Source organism: Cricetulus griseus, chromosome 3 (assembly GCF_003668045.3).
Source record: "Cricetulus griseus strain 17A/GY chromosome 3, alternate assembly CriGri-PICRH-1.0, whole genome shotgun sequence".
Taxonomy (NCBI): Eukaryota; Metazoa; Chordata; class Mammalia; order Rodentia; family Cricetidae; genus Cricetulus; species Cricetulus griseus.
The window spans coordinates 102383358-102401698 of NC_048596.1; the positions used below are offsets into that span (position 1 = coordinate 102383358).

At 38.4% G+C, this 18341-nt stretch overlaps 1 protein-coding gene across 2 annotated transcripts in view; it reads right to left on the bottom strand.

Moving 5' to 3' along the window:
• Positions 1-18341, bottom strand: part of Nars2 (asparaginyl-tRNA synthetase 2, mitochondrial) — a 94369-nt gene that overhangs the window by 5394 nt on the left and 70634 nt on the right. For both annotated transcript variants that reach the window (XM_027407671.2, XM_027407670.2), the window contains exons 10-12: positions 14786-14852; positions 10671-10808; positions 863-960 (exon numbers count right to left, since the gene is read on the bottom strand). In XM_027407671.2, coding sequence (XP_027263472.1) covers positions 863-960; positions 10671-10808; positions 14786-14852 — 303 coding nt within the window. The remainder of the gene's footprint in view (positions 1-862; positions 961-10670; positions 10809-14785; positions 14853-18341) is intronic.

Below are 18341 nucleotides of genomic sequence, written 5' to 3' on the forward strand. Positions count from 1 at the left end.
CCAGTACTATTGGAGAGAAGGACTAATATAGACAAGGAGAAAAAAAGCTAACGTCTGATACAGCAAAAGTGGAAACCACAGAAAACAGACTTATAACCATGGTCAGTTTAGGAAGTCATTGTGGTTTTCTTGAAGATCACTCATAAGGGAGTGATAGGTCAATTAGAAATAAGATTCCTTACTTTCTACCTCCAAAATATTTTTTAATGTAACCTATGGATTCTTTTTACAGATCTCAAAAAGTAAATTGAAACAAAGTTATTCAAATAGCTAAATGAGGACTCGTGCATAATAGAGAATTCAAGGCAAAGGGAATCTACTTATAAATGCTAGCTTAGCATTTTTCTGTCTTCATTCTTTTCTTAGTCTGTCTTTATAACCCAGTGGGATCATGACATTCATTAAACAGAGCACATAAAAAGTACACAAATAAGAGAAAACTGAAGGAGAAGCTTTGAAGGGCTTGGCAATTTCTCTTGCCTTTTTAAATTTTCAGACAGGGTTTTAAGTTTTATGCAATTGTGTCTGATCTGAAACACATTATGGAGACCTGGATGGCCTAGAAACTTAAGAATCATCCTGCTTCTGCCTCTAAGTGCTGGACCTATAGGCATATGCCATCATGTTTGTTTGTTTGTTTTTCCTTGCCTTGACCTCTCTCTGAGTTTATAAGCGTGCACTCCTATACCTGCCAACAGACCCAGTCTTCAAGAAAGAGATGCTTATAGATGTGAGAGAAACACTCCCCAGGATCACATGGAGCCTGAGCGCCAGGCTTGTCAGGTGTGAAGAGTTTTTGTTACTGCTTTGAGGACCCCCTCCCCGGTTACTTCAGTGTGTTTCTTTTAGGTCTGACCAATACCTGGCTAGTCGATGCTCTAGGATGTGGTACCGTTCCTCCCTGAGGCTTCCTCCAAAGAGCTCCCCAACTCCAGGGACCAGAAGATCAACAGCAGCAACCTAAAGAAGGAACCAACCAACCATGAACAGCACTATTATGCCTTGTGACTCCAACCAATTTGGATTTTCAAGCAAGTGGAACATTTTCTTGAAACAATTTTAAAACTGACTGTTTGACTGCTTATTAGAATCTTATTTGGGGGATATGTCTTAAACCAGCTAGAGCAGAAGTTCTTAACCTGTGGGTTGCGACCCCCACAGGGGTCATGTGTCTGATACTGCATATCAGATATTTACATTATGACTCATAACAGTAGCAAAATTATAGTTATAAAATAATCTTATGATGGGGTGCACGGGGGAGGGGGTCACTACAACATGAGCAACTGTATTAAAGGGTTACAGCACTTAGGAAGGTTGAGAACCACTGAGCTAGAGCATATCACCAGAAGCTACAAGTACTGAAAGTTCCCTTTGGGAAATATCTGTATCTTTTAATTATATGGCTAAAAGCATATTTACTTATTCTTGTTTATAAGCTTCATTGTGACTACTCTTAACAACAAATGAATGGCACAGGAACCCTCAGTGCTTGTTTATGTTAGTCTTTTTCTTAGAAATTTGTCAAGCCACTGGCAAAATTCAGCCCATAACCTTGAGTTTTTGAACATCCTCTGTATTAACAATCATTTCTACTTTAAAGGGGAAAAAAGATTCTAGAAACAGAATATAGGACCAGAATACACAGCATTGGTGTAGCTCTGGTAGTTCCAGGGAGTAATAAAGTAACAGAAACCAGAGCTAAACATCTCATTAAAGATTTGCCAGTTGCAGAGAAAAATGTCTTAATTCAAAGATGACCAAGTTTGAGCCTTTTTAGTATGAATCTCCGCAGTGTTTCTCTGCAGCCTGACATCTAAATAGTTGAAGGACTATTTTATTATCAGCTAAGGGGATAACAGAGGCTAAAGCACTTTTTTTTTTTTTCACATCTCCCTAACTCTCCTAGCTTAAACAAAACCTGTTTCACTCTGCACATCTTCTAGGCCCAGAGTGCTTCCTGGCCATCTTCCTCCACTGGGTATGAGTTTTGATTCTGCTTAAGGCACACAGCTGCAGCAGCAAGCTGTCTAGAAATAGTTTATGTTGGTATTCAAGCTGAGCGAACCCTGGTTTCTATTTGTGATGTTCCCTTCTGACTCTGACTCTGATTCCAATCAATGTACTCAAAATAAAACTTAGATTTTCAATTAAAAAATAGGTTAAGTGGGAACAAAGCTTTTGATATATGACTTTCTTCTGCTGCCTGACCTTCTGCCCCCGGACAGAAGGTAAGATGAGGAAATATCCTCTGATACCACAATCAGGGGGTGCAGATGGCCTGAAATTTACTTGTATTCTTATAAATTCTGAGTCAATCTCATTACTTGTGTTTGCTAAACAGGCAAAGTGTTACAGCTTACAAACATATTAATCGTTTCAAAGGAATGGAAGTCTCACCTTGTCTCAAAATATGTTTCCATTCCCTCAGGGTCAAGGTAATTACCACACTTCTCTTTTACTTAGGGAGTTCTAAATTCCAAGCTAGCCAGCAGAAATCAGCTGGGAGCTACATAAACATACACGTTATCTGAGTTCTTCCTCTTGGGAGAAAGGAAAACATTTCTGTAAACACCACCTTTAGAATTAAAAGTCGGACTTGTGGGAATCACTTGTGACTCATTCTCAGTCCTCTACCTTCCAGTTCAGTTCACAGACCATTAATAGTTCTTTAGAATAGTGTGTGCACGTGCATGCATGTGCATGTGTGGAGGTCAGAGAATAACTAACAGGAGTTTGTTCTTCTTTCCACTCAGGCTGTCAGGCTTGGTGGCAAGTACCTTTATCCATGGAGCCATCTTGGTGGATCCTCTAATACTTTTGCAGAGTTTAGTTTGCAGAGATAACTAAACAATTTTATAAATGCTAGTTCTGACTTTCACAAACCATTTGCAGTGATAAAAGAACTTTAAAGTGAACTTGCTTCTTAAAATATAACACATATGTAAAAGTACACAAATAAACAGTGTATAGCTTTGTTAATTTTCATAAAATGAGCACAGCTTGTGTCACTAACCCAGATTAAGAAAGAGAACAGGATTAACACCCCACAAAGTCCTTGTTGTGCCCTCTTTTGGTTGTCACACCTACAAAGAATTATGTTTTTCTTGACTATAATCATACAGGCCCAAGCTGCTATTTTGAACTCCCTATAAACAGCACCACGCAGCACAGAGTTCTGGGGGCTGGCTCTTTTCACTGCTATCTGTCTTTGTGGGACTCATCATGCTGACATTGCCTTCTTCACTCTATCTGCTGGTCTAATGCACAAGCTATCATGATGAATTTCATTAGTCTCAGTCAAAAAGATTCATCAACTACCTCTTGACTGAATTTTTATTCTCATTGTTATACCTATTATATAATGCCCAGTAGAGCTATGAGAGTTGAGTATGACTTGTGTCTCCCAAGGGTCTGAATGAAAATTTGATCCACAGATGCCACTCGAGGGAGGTGGACACCCAGTAGAGGGTCACTAGAAACGTAAGGCACTTCTTCGGTGACTCCTATGATAGTTCTCCTGAGACTGCCAAGAGGACTGTGGAAGAACAGTAGCAGGCCGGGTCCTGAGGTTGTGGGAGAACAAGGATTCAATCAAGAACTGGGCAAAAGGGCATTTGTGCTATATTCTGGCAAAGAATATGATTGCATTCTGCCTGTGTCCTGAGAACCTGAGTAGAGCTTAATTTCAAAGGAACAGAGTAATTTCTTTGGTGGAGGACATTTCAGGACAACACAGCATTCAGACTGTTGTACTGCTACTGCTCACTGGTCTTACTCAAATCTATAGTGAGAAAAAGCACAACATAGAATATAAATGTGAAAAATGTGAAGTCTGGTGAGGAAAGGTGAATGAGCAAGTTTAAAGCTGCAGACAGAGGCAATAAGACTCCAAAACTCTGTAATTGTTAAAGAGAAGCCCCGCCTCCGTTTCCTTGTTGGGGAAGCAATGTGTCCAGCCGCCTCCCACTCCTGCTGTTATACCTTCCTAGCTATGATGCAATGTGTCCTCTCAAATTATAAGCCAATATAAACCCTGTCTTCTTTAAGTTGCCTTTTGTCAAGCATTTTGTCACAGTGATGAGAAAAGTAACTAATATACCTTTAAGTCCTGCAAAAATGGATTTAGTTATTTAAATAAGATGATATTAGTAATTTCTTGATTCGGAACTACTTCTCTTGGTTATTTATTTTTTTTTATAATAGTGCAGCTTCCTTTACAATCCTACTTCACCGCCAGGCTTTGAAGGCATCTGTATTCTCTTTCATATCTGTTGCTTTAACTTAACTTGTTTCTAAGAAATGAAGAGAAATGGAACAGCAATAAAAGTTTAGAAATCTATCATAAATGTTAAAAATGATCCCTCTCTCTATATATTCCTCATCCTTACAATTCAAAGTACACATTTCATTATAAAGAACTGAGAACAATCTGAGACAAGCTGCAATGCATTCTTTTATTTGCACAAAATGCCAGAACAATTATTAGTCCCCACTAAGTAAAAATAGCAATACCTTCACTATTTCTGCTGGTTCAAGGATCAAGTTATTTTGACAAAGGCCAGTTCATTAGGCCAAGGAAATTCACTAGGTATCCTTTTGGTTGCCTGTCCTAGTGACTTCATAGTATATACTTTACTGGATGTAACTTTTTCCTGATGTAATACTTATACTAATGTAAATCACACTGACACATTTTTGAGAATCCTAACACTACCTGTTGGTCTTGGTCTATCTCATTCAGAACTGCTGGGTAGTTACTTTTTCCTATCAAATTTGGAAGTCAAGAACGAATATTCTCTAAGAAGCCATTCATATAGCTGAGTATTTTGTACTTGCAGTTAGGGTATTTGATCAATGACCCAAACCCAAGGGCACATATTTTCCATGTTTCCTTAGATTCATTATAATAGCCCTTCAAATGACAAAATTAGGCTTTGTAAGTTATGTTATTTTTCCATTTGCCAGTAAAGAAAAACAGGCAGCATGAAGTCAGAGACTCTTAGAGATGAATCTCGGAGGTCATCTACCCTGATTCTCTGGCCTGCAGAGCCTTGTATAAGGCCACACAGATATGTTGTAAGATTTCAAGCTCTCAATCCAGTGTACTTTTCATTATGTCAGGCTGCATATCATCATTTTCTTGGAGTGGGTGGCAGGAAAAAAGAAAGAAAACCATTACCATAGAAACGCAATTTTTAAAAAAATTTATTACTCTAGGTCCAAAGTTTTAAATATAGATATTTCTCTATTTTTATCTTTTACTTGCTTAGAGAAAATACTAGTGAAGCACCTCTATTTTATTGGTTTTATTTTGGGGAGGTGGGGTAGGGTAGGGTGGGGATAGTAAGATAAAAGATACTCTGTAGATTAGGCTGGTTTGTAACTCACTATGTGGTCCAGGCCAGCTTCCAACTCAGGTCAGCCCTCCTACCTCCGCCTTCCAACTGCATGAGCGAGTCACTGTACCTGTCTTTACATCTGCTTTACTTTTTAAGATTTCACTGAATCTTGTTCTAGCTCACTTTCTGTGGCTGTGATAGACACTGTGATGAAAAACAACTTGGAGAGGAAAGGGTTTATTTTATCTTATATTTCCAGGTCATAGTCCATAATTGAGGGAAGTCAGGACAAGAACTCAAGCAGGAACAGAGGCAGGGACCATGAAGGAAACTGCTTACTGTCTTGCTCTCTAGCTTCTGTTCAGCTGGCTTTCTTTTTTCTTTTCTGTTGTTCTTTTTTTCCCTCCTCTTTGTGATAGGGTTTCACTATGTAGCCTTGTCCAGCTTGGAATTTGCTATGTAGACCAGGCTGGCCTTGAACTCAAAGAGATCTGCTTTCCTCTGCCTCCTATTTTAGTTTTCTTTTTAAATTTATTTATTTTTATGTGTATGGGTTTTTTGCCTGCATGTGTGTCTGTGTACCATGTATGTACCTGGTGTGTGTGGAGGGCAGAAAAGGGCACCTGATTCCCTGGGACTGGAGCTATAGACAGTTGTGAGTTGCCATGTGGGTGTTGGGAATTGAACATGGGTCTTCTAAAAGAGCAGCTAGCGCTCTTAACCACTGAGCCATCTCTCTATCCCAATGAGCTTTCCTAAATAGCCTACGTTCTCTTGCTTAGAGATGGTACTATACAGTGGACTGGGCTTGCCTATATCAATTACCAGTCAAGAAATGCCCCAAAGACATTCCTAAAGTCCAATGTGATGGAAGCAATCCCCTGAGAGAGACACCCCCCCAAGAGAGACATCCCCCAGTTAACCATGGGCTGTCAAGTTATCATTTAAAGCTAAACTCCTGCAAACCTACTCCAAACCTGTAATTGGAGTCTCACTGAAATATGGTATTTATTCATGTAATTCATGCCCCAAGGTTTATGCATTTACTACCGAAGGTTTTTTTTTTTTTTTTTTTTTTTTTTTTTTTTTGTAGAAATAGGCACTTTTTATAGGTTGGGGGATGGAAACCTAGGTTGCTAATATAAATGCCACTATCTATGGATAATGTAAATACCTTTTCCTTCTCCTGGTTTTTCCGAGACAGGGTTTCTCTGTGTAGCTCTGGCTGTCCTGGTAGACCAGGCTGGCCTCCAACTCACAGAGATCTGCCTGCTCCTGCCTCCCAAGTACTGGGATTAAAGTCATACACCACCACCTCGTGGCTAATGTAAATACCTTTTATTTATTTTAATTGTATGTGCATTGGTGTTTTGCTATGGGTATTGGGTCCCCTGGAGCTGGAGTCACACACAACTGTGAGCTACCAAGTAAGTGCTGGGAATTGAACCTAGGTCCTCTGGAATAGTGGTCAGTACTCTCAACCACTGAGCCATCTCTTCAGCCCCACAATGTAAATATCTTAATTACTGATGTTTAAATTATATGGTAACAAGAACAAGTACTATATGCTCTAGTACTTTAAAAATATGGCAGTGCACTAAAATTTCATTACAGTGCACATATGATCTGAAACATCATCAAAGAGTCTGAAGGCCTCCTAGAATTTACAAAGGCAAGAGGAAATGTGAGAGCAGAACTGTCTTTTCAGGATTCAGGTTACAGCATAACAACATATACACAAACACTAACATTACAGAATCTTTTCACAATAAAGTTATTACAAGTTAGAATGGATGAGAGGCAACGTCATATTTATTAAATTCCTACTACTCCAAAAGTGCTTCACCCTCTTCATACACTAGAAATTCTCAGACCCACAGAGTGGATCTCAGTCCCACAGAGTGGATCTCAGTCCCACTTAGAACCCTGTTGTGGAATATTACTTTAACCATGTAAAGGTGTGTTATGTTTGTTTATGCTTCATTTGTTTAATTATGTAAAGATGTGTTGCTATTTCACCTTACCTGCCTAAGGCACTTGACTGGTCTAATAAAAAGCCAATAACTAGGCAGTAGAAGGATAGGCAGAGCTGGTGAGCAGAGAGAATAAGTAAAAAGAATAGAGAAGAGAACGAGGGAGAAAAAGAGGGAGATGCCTGGGGCCAGCCAGCTAGACAGAGAGTACGACATACAGAATGAAAGAAAGGTAAAAAGGTAAAAAGCCCTTAGGCAAAATGTAGATGAAGAGAAACAGGTTAATTTAAGTTATAAGAGCTAGTGGGATAACCATAAGCTAAGGCTGAGCATTCATAACTAATAATAAGCCCCTGTGTTGTGATTTGGGGGCTGGTAGTCTGAGAAAGCCTGCTACAGAATCCTGACTGAAACTTTTTGAAAGACCTAAACTAAAACTGTCCAGATGGGTCAGTTCCTAACTCCAGGAACCAAGAGTGATCATAAGCATGCACTGTTTTAATTAAAATTCAAGGAGATTCAGTGACTTGCCTAAGATCACTTTAGTTTACTTTTTTTTCCTGTTGTTTATCTTATTGAGCCAGCAACTCACTATGTAGCTCTGGCTGTTCTAGAACTCACTATGTAGACAATGCTGGCCTTGAAACTATGTACCACCACACTAGGCTCAATAAGATAATGTATAACAGAAAGATCTGTAATGTGAACCCAAGAGTATATAAGTCTGGGTCATTATACTTTCCTTTATATCACCACAGTGAGAGAAAGATTTCAGAGATACTCAGGTGTGGAGTTCTCACAATTATAAGGAGAGAGAATATTAAAAGATCATGGCCAGACATGGTGGCATACTCCTTTAAGCCCAGAACTTGGGAGAGGCAGGTGGATCTCTTTGAGTTCTCTTTGAGGTTCAGGATGGCCTGGTCTACACAGCAAGTCCCAGAGCCAGGCTTACTTAATGAGACTCTATTGAAAGGAAGGAAGGAAGAAAGAAAGAAGAAAAAGAAGAGATCAAATATGATCAAGATGGGAAAAGAGAAGTCATTTGACAAGCCTTTAAGATTTTTAAATAGTAGTCACTGAGGCAGTAAAAGATGAGTTCTGGGCAGATGGGATGTTTCAGGGGATAAAGGTGCTCACAACTAAGGCTGATGGCCTGAGCTGGATCTCTGAGCTCCTCACAGCAGGAGAGAACCTACTCTTGAAAGCTGTCCTCTAAACTCTAACACTAACTCTAACACATGCAAGTGTGCCTTCCAATAAATAATTGAGTGTAATAATAATAGTAACAGAAATGAGTCCCGAGCTTCAAAGATAGACCTTAGGTAGACGACAATGACTACTACTTCTCCTCCTCCTCCTCTTCTTCTTTTAAGGTTTTTGAGACAGGGTTTCTCTTTAGCTGTCCTGGAACTTGCTCTGTAGACCAGGCTGGCCTTGAACCCACAGAGATCTGCCTGCCTCTGTCTCACAAATGCTGGGATTAAAGTGTGCTACCACCACCCTGCTTGAGTAGATTTCTTTAAATTGAATTTCTGAGTTATTTTAGAAGAAATGATAGGATATTAGAACATAGGAAATCACCTGGCAAGAGGAAAAAATATGCAGGATTTAGATTAAAGGAATTCTGACATCTGACAAACTGGGAGAAAAACAATCTGCACAGAAGACTAATTAGAGTAACCAGTAGAAAAAAGAGAGGAAGTGAGAAGACATGATGCCACAAAGCCAAGGGATAAGAGGATTTGAAGAATAAGAAGTTGACAGTGCTGGATCCTGCACACAGGTCAAATAAAAAAGACTTCTTAGAGTTCACGGACTTAATGTCATGGAGATCACTATTGAACCACACAAGAGCTACTACAGCAGATGACAGAAGAAGAAACCATGTCAGAGGTAATGATCAAGGAGCAGAAAATGTGGTTGATCTAAAAAGTGAAAACAAAGTACAATCTTGAGGAAGAGTTTGAACTGAGAAAGTTACATTCAGACTATAAAAATTAAACACATTGCTATAAAGTTTTTTAAAAACTTAATATTTTTATTTTATGTGCATTGATATGAATGTGTCAGATTCTGTGGAACCAGAGTTACAGACAGTTTTAAACTGCCATGTGGGTGCTGGAATTTAAGCCTAGATCCTCTGGAAGAGCAGTCAGTGCTCTTAACCACTGAGCCATCTCTCCAGCCCTACTGGTAAAGTTTTACCAATACTTTACATGCTATACAGATCCTAGTAAGGTGGCTCAATATGGCAGGGTAACCCAGGTAAATCTTTACACAGAAGAAGAGGCTCTAGAAGAGGATTTACGGTAGTACAGAATGGAGCACAGGGAAAAAGACTACCTTTAGGGACATGCCATGGAAGAACTGTGGGGAGGGACAGCAGAGCTAAATTATCTTTGTATGATGTTTTCATCTGCAAATAGAGAAAACAAGTTTCTTGGCAAAATTGCTCTAGGATTTCAGACAAGATGGGAGAATGTGATTAATATTGTCTTAGAACACTATAAGAGAAAACAGGAAACTTTCAAACAGATATCTGTATGTTCCTAAAATGGGAGTGTTTTGTTTACTGGTAGGCTATAACTTTCATTTTCTACATGTGGTAAGATATTGGATAGCAAAATTTAGATTTTTGACCTATTTTGAGATAAATATGTCTCATAGACTTATAGCTAATGATATTACATATTTAGTGATTCAGTAAGTATATAAATCAGAAGTATATTCTTATATTGTAGCTCATCTTGTAAGGAGAAAGAGAATAAGGAGAAAGTAAATTGGAGGAGTAAAACCAATTTGAAACAGAGTGAAAAATATGGAAGGGTAAAGGGGGCTGAAGAGATCAGAGAACCGATATAGGCAAATAGAGAAGACAGATGAGGCCCGAGACAGGCAATGTGCTAAGTCCTCCTCAATCCTTCCATTGCCTCTCCTCACTGTTTCTATATATAGCCCAGACAAAGGAACTCTAAGCTGATTGTTCTTTTGCCTTATCATGCCAGTGACATTATCTATGGTCCAGCAAGCTTTCTCTCCCAGGAGTCTTCTAATCAATACCGAACCTGACATCAACCTGGTGTTGTTATTCAGTATTCTAGGCCACTTCCTGAACTCATTCAAACAAAAGCAAAAGCAAAAGCAAAATGAACCCCACTTACATTTGGTTCTGTTAAACTAAGAACCCCCTGTGAGAAGAATGAGAAGTAAGTTTATAGAACACTGAGCTCTGTGGGAAGGCTGATAGATGTAATTTAAGAAAAAATTCTTAAAGTTAATGGAATGAAATAAGGTGTATATGTGGGGGGCAGGCTTAGATGATGAGCCACACTTAATTTAATATTCTTCTTACTGTGTGCTGAGGAGCATCTTCATTATCCCGCATGTAGAAAGGCTTGAGTGCTAACGGGTAGTTAATGACAAAGACTGGGATGTTGCCACAGTGTTTCACCAGGTACTTCTCATGTTCAGTCTGTAGATCAACACCCCACTGTAATGAGAAACAAGAAGACAGGATAAAACACACACATAAAAATGACCTGTACCAGTTCCAAGGGCTTTCTCCCCTTGGGGCTCAATGATGTGTGCAGCTGTCTGCCAAGGTTACACAGCTGACTAAACTAAAGGGAAATACTTGCTAATAAGAATGGCCAAAGGCCTGGAAAGATGAAAGCTGAAACCACTAAATAAACACTATTGTTTCTGAGCCCCATCTCAGGGAAAGGCATTCAGCAAGTGCAGCACAGGCAGGAAAACAAAATACTTTCCAAAGGGATAAAGCAGATGCAGAATTATAGTTTTTATTAATATTGCCTAGAGTTTCGCCCCTAGTTACTGTTCCTAAATCGCAGGAAATTAAGTAACGGGTGATAGTCCTTCTAATACTGAGCCTTTCTTAAGTGAGATGGCTTTTCTCAGTGAATTTCTATTTCAATAAAAGAGTCAACTCATATATGAGATGTTCTTTGATGAATATGTAATAATACTATTCAGTCTATTTATTTAGTAAATACTACTGTGACTATTAAATTCCAGGTGGCATATTAAGTGTTGGATGTGGTAGTAAAACAAAACAAAACAAAAGGGTATCATTCCTGACTTCATAAAGCTTGGTAGGAAATACCAAAAAAGAAATTATAAAGCTGGGAGGTATTGGTGCACGCCTTTAATCCCAGCACTCGGGAGGCAGAGGCAGGAGTTCGAGACCAGCCTGGTCTACAAGAGCTAGTTCCAGGACAGCCTCAAAAGCCACAAAGAAACCCTGTCTCGAAAAACTAAAAAGAAAAAAAAAGAGAAATCACACAACTAATTATTATAAAACCAACAAGTGCTGGCTGATGGTGCACACCTATAATGCGGGCATCTATAATCCTGATAGTGGGAGACAGAGGCAAGATCAGCAAGTCAAGGTCATCCTCACTACACAGGAAACTGGTGGCAAGCTGTATTGCTGAGATCCTTCCTCAAGAACTAAAGAAACAACAACAAAGAGGCTCAAGCTACTGTTAAAATTTATAAGTGCATCTAACAACTGGAGATGGGACTGGTGTGAAAGACTGTTCAAACACAAAGGTAGCAAGCACATCATATCACTTACTATCGCCATGTTTGGCAGTATCCTCCAGCCCACAAACACTTTAAACAAGAAGTTTAAACAAGATGCTTAATTAGGGAAAACTATTTTAGATTTATTTTCTAAAGAGTAATTTCCCCTACTTAAATATAGATTGGCTTACATGCAACAGTTATACATAAACAAAAATTAAAAAAATGTCCTTGATTTTATAATGATAATTGGAAAACATTACAATTCTCCAATCAAGGATATTTATTTGTATTTTTGGGCTTTTAGTATGATTTTATTCTCAGTCTTTACTTCTTAGATGTTAGATTAGACACAGAAAGCACAGGGGTCTCCTCAGCCACAGACTGCCAAGAGGTACGGGTCTGCACCAAATGAGCATACACATGACTTAACTGGAAGATAATGCTCTATTATGAATGAACACGTCTCTAATGGAGAAAGAGATACCATCATATAACCAGTATTTTTCTCTACCCTGTCTCCATTGGGTGTCAATCAAAACATCTATTGGCAATTTAATTTTAAAAAAAGCATCATAAGCTAGTTACATTATGTGTAATAAAGGAATGTGGATGGAGAAAAATCAAGCTATAAGAAAACATCACTCAGTTAGATGGTGGCACACACCTTTATTCCAGCACTTGGGAAGCAAAGGCAGGGAAATCTTTGAGTTCAAGGCCAGTGTAAGAGGTTACCACATGGAAGAAATAATCCCAGACCAGCAAATCAAAATAGGGCGCTCTCTCTCTCTCTCTCTCTCTCTCTCTCTCTCTCTCTCTCTCTCTCTCTCTCTCTCTCTCAATAAACATATAAATAAATAAATAAACCACCCCAAACAAAACAGGAATCAACAAATACCACTCTCAACATTAATGGTTTCAATTCCCCAATAAAAAGACACAGATTAAGAAAATGGATGTGAAAACAGGATCCATCTTCTGCTGCATCCAAGGAACACATATTAACATCAAGGATAGGTATTGCTTCAGGGTAAAAGGATGTGAAAAGATATTTCAAGAGCAAATTGACCTAAAAAGCAAGCTGGTGTAACCATTTTAACATCTGACAAAACAGACTTCAAAACAAAAGTAACCAGAAGAGATAGGGAAGGACACTACATACTCATCAAAGGAAAGATTCACCAAGAGGACATTGCAATTCTTAACATCTATGCACCAAAGACAAGGGCACCCAAGTTTGTAAAAGAAACACTACTACAGCTTAAATTACATATTGACCCTCACACACTGATATTGGGAAATTCCAGTACCCCATTCTTGCCAAAAGACAAGTCATCTAGATAAAAACTAAACAGAAATGCCAGAACTAACTGACACTATAGAAATAGATTTAACAGATATCTACAGAACATTTCACTCAAACACAAAAGAATATATCTTCTTCTCTGCACTTCATGGAACTTTGTCCAAAACTGACCACATACTCAAGACACAAAGCAAGTTTCAACAGATACAAGAAAATTGAAATATCACCCTGCATCCTTCTAACCAACATGGATTAAGGATGGATATCAACAAAAACAGAAAAAACAGAAAGCTTACAAACTCATGGAAATTGAACAAGAAAGAAATTTAAAACTTTCTAGAACTGAATGAAAACGAATACATGGGACACAATGAAGGCTGTGCTAAGAGGCAAGTTCATAGCACTAAGAGCCTACATAAAAAAAATTGGAGAGAGTAAGGCACTGATCTATGAGTATAGCAGAATGTCATTAGAAGTCATTTTATTTTATATTTAAAGACCAGTAATATTTGGTTTTACCCTAGGTCTCTGGGCTGCCTAGGCTCAGGGTTTTGGTAACCCAAGCAATGTTGGGCATGGGTTCCATCTCATGAAGTCAAATCTCATAGTAGTAACTTAATCTCAGAGATCTCATAGGAGTAACTTATCAGCACATCTGAAAGCTCTAGAACAAAAAGAAGAAATCAGACATAAAAGATATAGACATCAAGAAATAATCAGTCAGGCAGTGGCATTGAACACCTTTAATCCCAGCACCAAAGAGGCAGAGACAGGTGGATCTTTGTGAGTTCAAGGCTAGCTTGGTCTACAGAATGAGTTCCAGGATGGCCATGCCTACACAGAGAAAGTCTGTCTCAAAAAAACAAAAAAACAAAAACAAAAACAAAAAAACTTGGGGCTAAAATCAACGAAATAGAAACTAACAAATAAAAACAATAAATACAAAGAATCAATGAAACAAAGAGTTTGCTCTTGGAGAAAATCAGTAAGATTGACAAACCCTTATCCAATTTAACTAAAAGGCAGAGAGAAAATATCCAAATTAACAAAATTAGAAATGAAAAGGGGGACATAACAACAGACACTGAGGAAATTTAGAGACTCATACGGCTACAATTAAAAAACCTGTACTCCACCAAACTGGAAAATCTAAAGGAAATGGATAATTTTCTTGATATATATCACTTACCAAAGTTAAATAAAGATCAGAAAAGTAATTTAAAAATTCTTATAACCCCATAGTGAAACAGAAGCAGTCATTAAAACCAAAAAAGCCCAGGGCCAGATGGTTTTAGTTCAGAATCCTACCAGACTTTCAAAGAAGAGTTAATGCTAATAGTCCTCAAATTATTAAAAAAAAAACAAAAAAAAAACCAGAAACAGAATTTTGTGAGTTCCAGGACAGCTTGGTTTACCAGGGCAATATAGTGAGAAATGACTCAAAATTATTTTCAAACACGTCTAACAAAACTTAAAAAGCCTATGCACAGATCCACAAATACTTACATTACTAATAAAAGAAATAAAGTTATTTAATAAAGCTGAAGACAATAGGGAAACACACACCCGCACCCACACCACACCCACACCCACCCACCCACCCACCCATATACTACCTTGGGTGTAAAGGTGAAGTTCTGGGGTGCTTGCTTTAAGATTTCAACTGCCTCTGTATAAGAAATGCTGAGAGCAAACAAAGCAAAAGAAGTGAAAGGTTAACACAGTGGAACTACTCTACACCATGTTAGAAAAAAAAATCCAATATAATTTGTGAGGTCATACATGAGTACTAAGTAATCGGGAATTTAGGCTGATCTAACCCTATGAAAATGTGGCCTGCATGATGAAGAGAAGTGGCTGCTCAACAACTCCACTCTTGCCCGGCATGCAGTGTCCACAAAAGTCACACCAGAAAGCAAAGTTTCTCAATATTCTTGCTATGCCAATACTCTACTAATAGGTGTGAAATATTTATATTTATAAAAGTTGTCACTCATTATTTATTCACTAAGCAGACATATATGTCACAGCTCCTGGATGCTAAGCATTATTTTAGGTACTGGAGATACTATAAACAAAAAAAAGTCCCTGCCTTCCTGGATCCAAGATGTGTGTGTGTGTGGGTGAGGGCGCAATTAAACAATTAATCACAGTGCCAGGTAGCCATTATGAAGAAAAAATATAGTAGGGAGGTGTCTGGGGGTACCATTTTAGATAACATGTTCAGGAAAAGGCCCTCTGAGTTGATGACATTTGAACAGAAACCTGCATCAGAAAATGAAAAAAAAATGAACCATATAAATAACCCACATTTGTGAAAGAAACATTACTAAAGCTCAAACCACACATAAAACCACACACACTTATAGTAGGAGACTTCAACACCCCCCTTACACCATTGGACAGAACCACTAGACAGAAAGAAACAAAGGATCTGAAAGAAGTTATGACCCAACTGGGTTTAACAGATATCTATAGAACATTCCATCCAAACACAAAAGAATATACCTTCTTCTCAGCGCCACATGGAACCTTCTCAAAAATTGACCACATAGTTGGCAGCAAAGAAAACCTCCACAGTTACAAAAGTATTGAAATAACCCCCTGTATCTTATCAGACCACCATGCATTAAAGCTGGAATTCAACAGCAATATGAATTGCAGAAAACCTACATTTGCGTGGAAAATGAATAACTCCCAATTGCACCATTCCTGGGTTGAGGAAGAAATAAAAAAAGAAATTAAAGACTTCCTAGAATTTAATGAGAATGTGGACACAACATACCCGAACTTATGGGACACCCTGAAAGCAGTGCTAAGAGGGAAGTTCATAGCACTAAGTGCTCACATGAAGAAACTGGAGGAAAGTCACATTAGAGAATTGACAGAACAACTGAAAGCTTTAGAGCAAAAAGAAGCAAACACACCAAGGAGGAGTAGACGCCAAGAAATAATCAACCTGAGAGCCGAAATCAACAAAGTAGAAACTAGGAAAACAGTACAAAGAATCAATGAAACAAAGAGTTGGTTCTTTGAGAAGATCAACAAGATAGACAAACCTCTAGCCAAACTAATCAAAAGGCAGAGAGAGAGCATGCTAATTAACAAAATCAGAAATGAAAAGGGGGATATAACAACGGACACTGAGGAAATCCAGAGAATCTTTAGGTCATACTTTGAAAACCTGTATTCCACAAAATTGGAAAATCTAAAGGAAATGGACAGCTTTCTGGATAAATATCACTTACCAAAATTAAATCAAGATCAGATAAACAGTTTAAATCGACCTATAACCCCTAATGAGATAGAAGCAGTAATCAAAAGCCTCCCAACCAAAAAAAGCCCAGGGCCAGATGGCTTCACTGCAGAATTCTACCAGAAATTCAAAGAAGAGCTAATTCCAGTACTCCTCAAACTGTTCTGCACAATAGAAGCAGATGGGATATTGCCAAACTCTTTCTACGAGGCTACAATCACTTTGATACCCAAGCCACACAAAGATAAGACTAAGAAAGAGAACTACAGACCTATATCCCTCATGAACATTGATGCTAAAATACTCAATAAAATATTGGCGAATCGAATCCAAGAACATATCAGAAAAATCATCCACCACGATCAAGTAGGCTTCATCCCAGGAATGCAAGGATGGTTCAACATACGAAAAACCATTAATGTAATCCACCATATAAACAAACTGAAAAAGAAAAACCACATGATCATCTCACTAGATGCTGAAAAAGCCTTTGACAAAATCCAACATCCCTTCATGATAAAGATCTTGGAGAGAACAGGAATAACAGGAACATATCTAAACATGATAAACGCGATATACACCAAACCAATAGCCAACATCAAACTAAATGGAGAGAAACTCGAAGCTTTTCCTCTAAAATCAGGAACAAGACAAGGATGTCCACTCTCTCCATACCTCTTCAATATTGTACTTGAAGTTCTAGCTAGAGCAATAAGACAAGAACAGGAGATCAAAGGGATACAAATTGGAAAGGACGAAGTTAAACTTTCACTATTTGCAGATGACATGATAGTCTACATAAGTGACCCGAAAAACTCTACCAGGAAACTCATACAGCTGATAAACACCTTCAGCAAGGTAGCAGGATACAAAATTAACTCAAAAAAATCTGTAGCCCTACTGTATACAGATGATAAACTCAATGAGAAAGAAATCATGGAAACATCACCTTTCACAATATCCACAAGCAACATAAAATATCTTGGGGTAACACTAACCAAAAAAGTGAAAGACCTGTACAATAAGAACTTTGAGACTTTAAAGAAAGAAATTAAAGAAGATACCAGAAAGTGGAAAGATCTCCCATGCTCTTGGATAGGCAGAATTAACATAGTAAAAATGGCAATCCTACCAAAAGCAATCTACAGATTCAACACAATCCCCATCAAAATCCCAACACAGTTTTTCACAGACATTGAAAGAACAATACTCAACTTTATATGGAAAAATAAAAAACCCAGGATAGCCAAAACAACTCTTTACAATAAAAGATCTTCTGGAGGCATCACCATCCCTGACTTCAAGCTCTACTATAGAGCCATAGTTCTGAAAACAGCTTGGTATTGGCACAAGAATAGACAGATAGACCAATGGAATCGCATTGAAGACCCAGATATTAATCCACTCACCTACGAACACCTTATTTTTGACAAAGGTGCTAAATCCATACAATGGAAAAAAGATAGCATCTTCAACAAATGGTGCTGGCACAATTGGATTCGGACATGCAGAAAATTGCAGATTGATCCATACCTGTCACCATGCACGAAACTTAAGTGCAAATGGATCAAAGATCTCTCCATAAATCCAGCCACACTGAATCTTCTAGAAGAGAAAGTGGGAACAACCCTTGAACAAATTGGCACAGGAGAACGATTCCTGAACATCACGCCAGAAGCACAGACACTGAGGTCTGCAATCAATAAATGGGACCTCCTGAAACTGAGAAGCTTCTGTAAGGCAAAGGACACAGTCAGTAAGACAAAACGACCACCCACAGAATGGGAAAAGATCTTCACCAGCCCCACATCTGACAGAGGACTGATTTCCAAAATATACAAGGAGCTCAAGAAGCTAGCCACCAAAACACCATACAATGAAATTAAAAAGTGGGGTGCAGAACTAAACAGAGATTT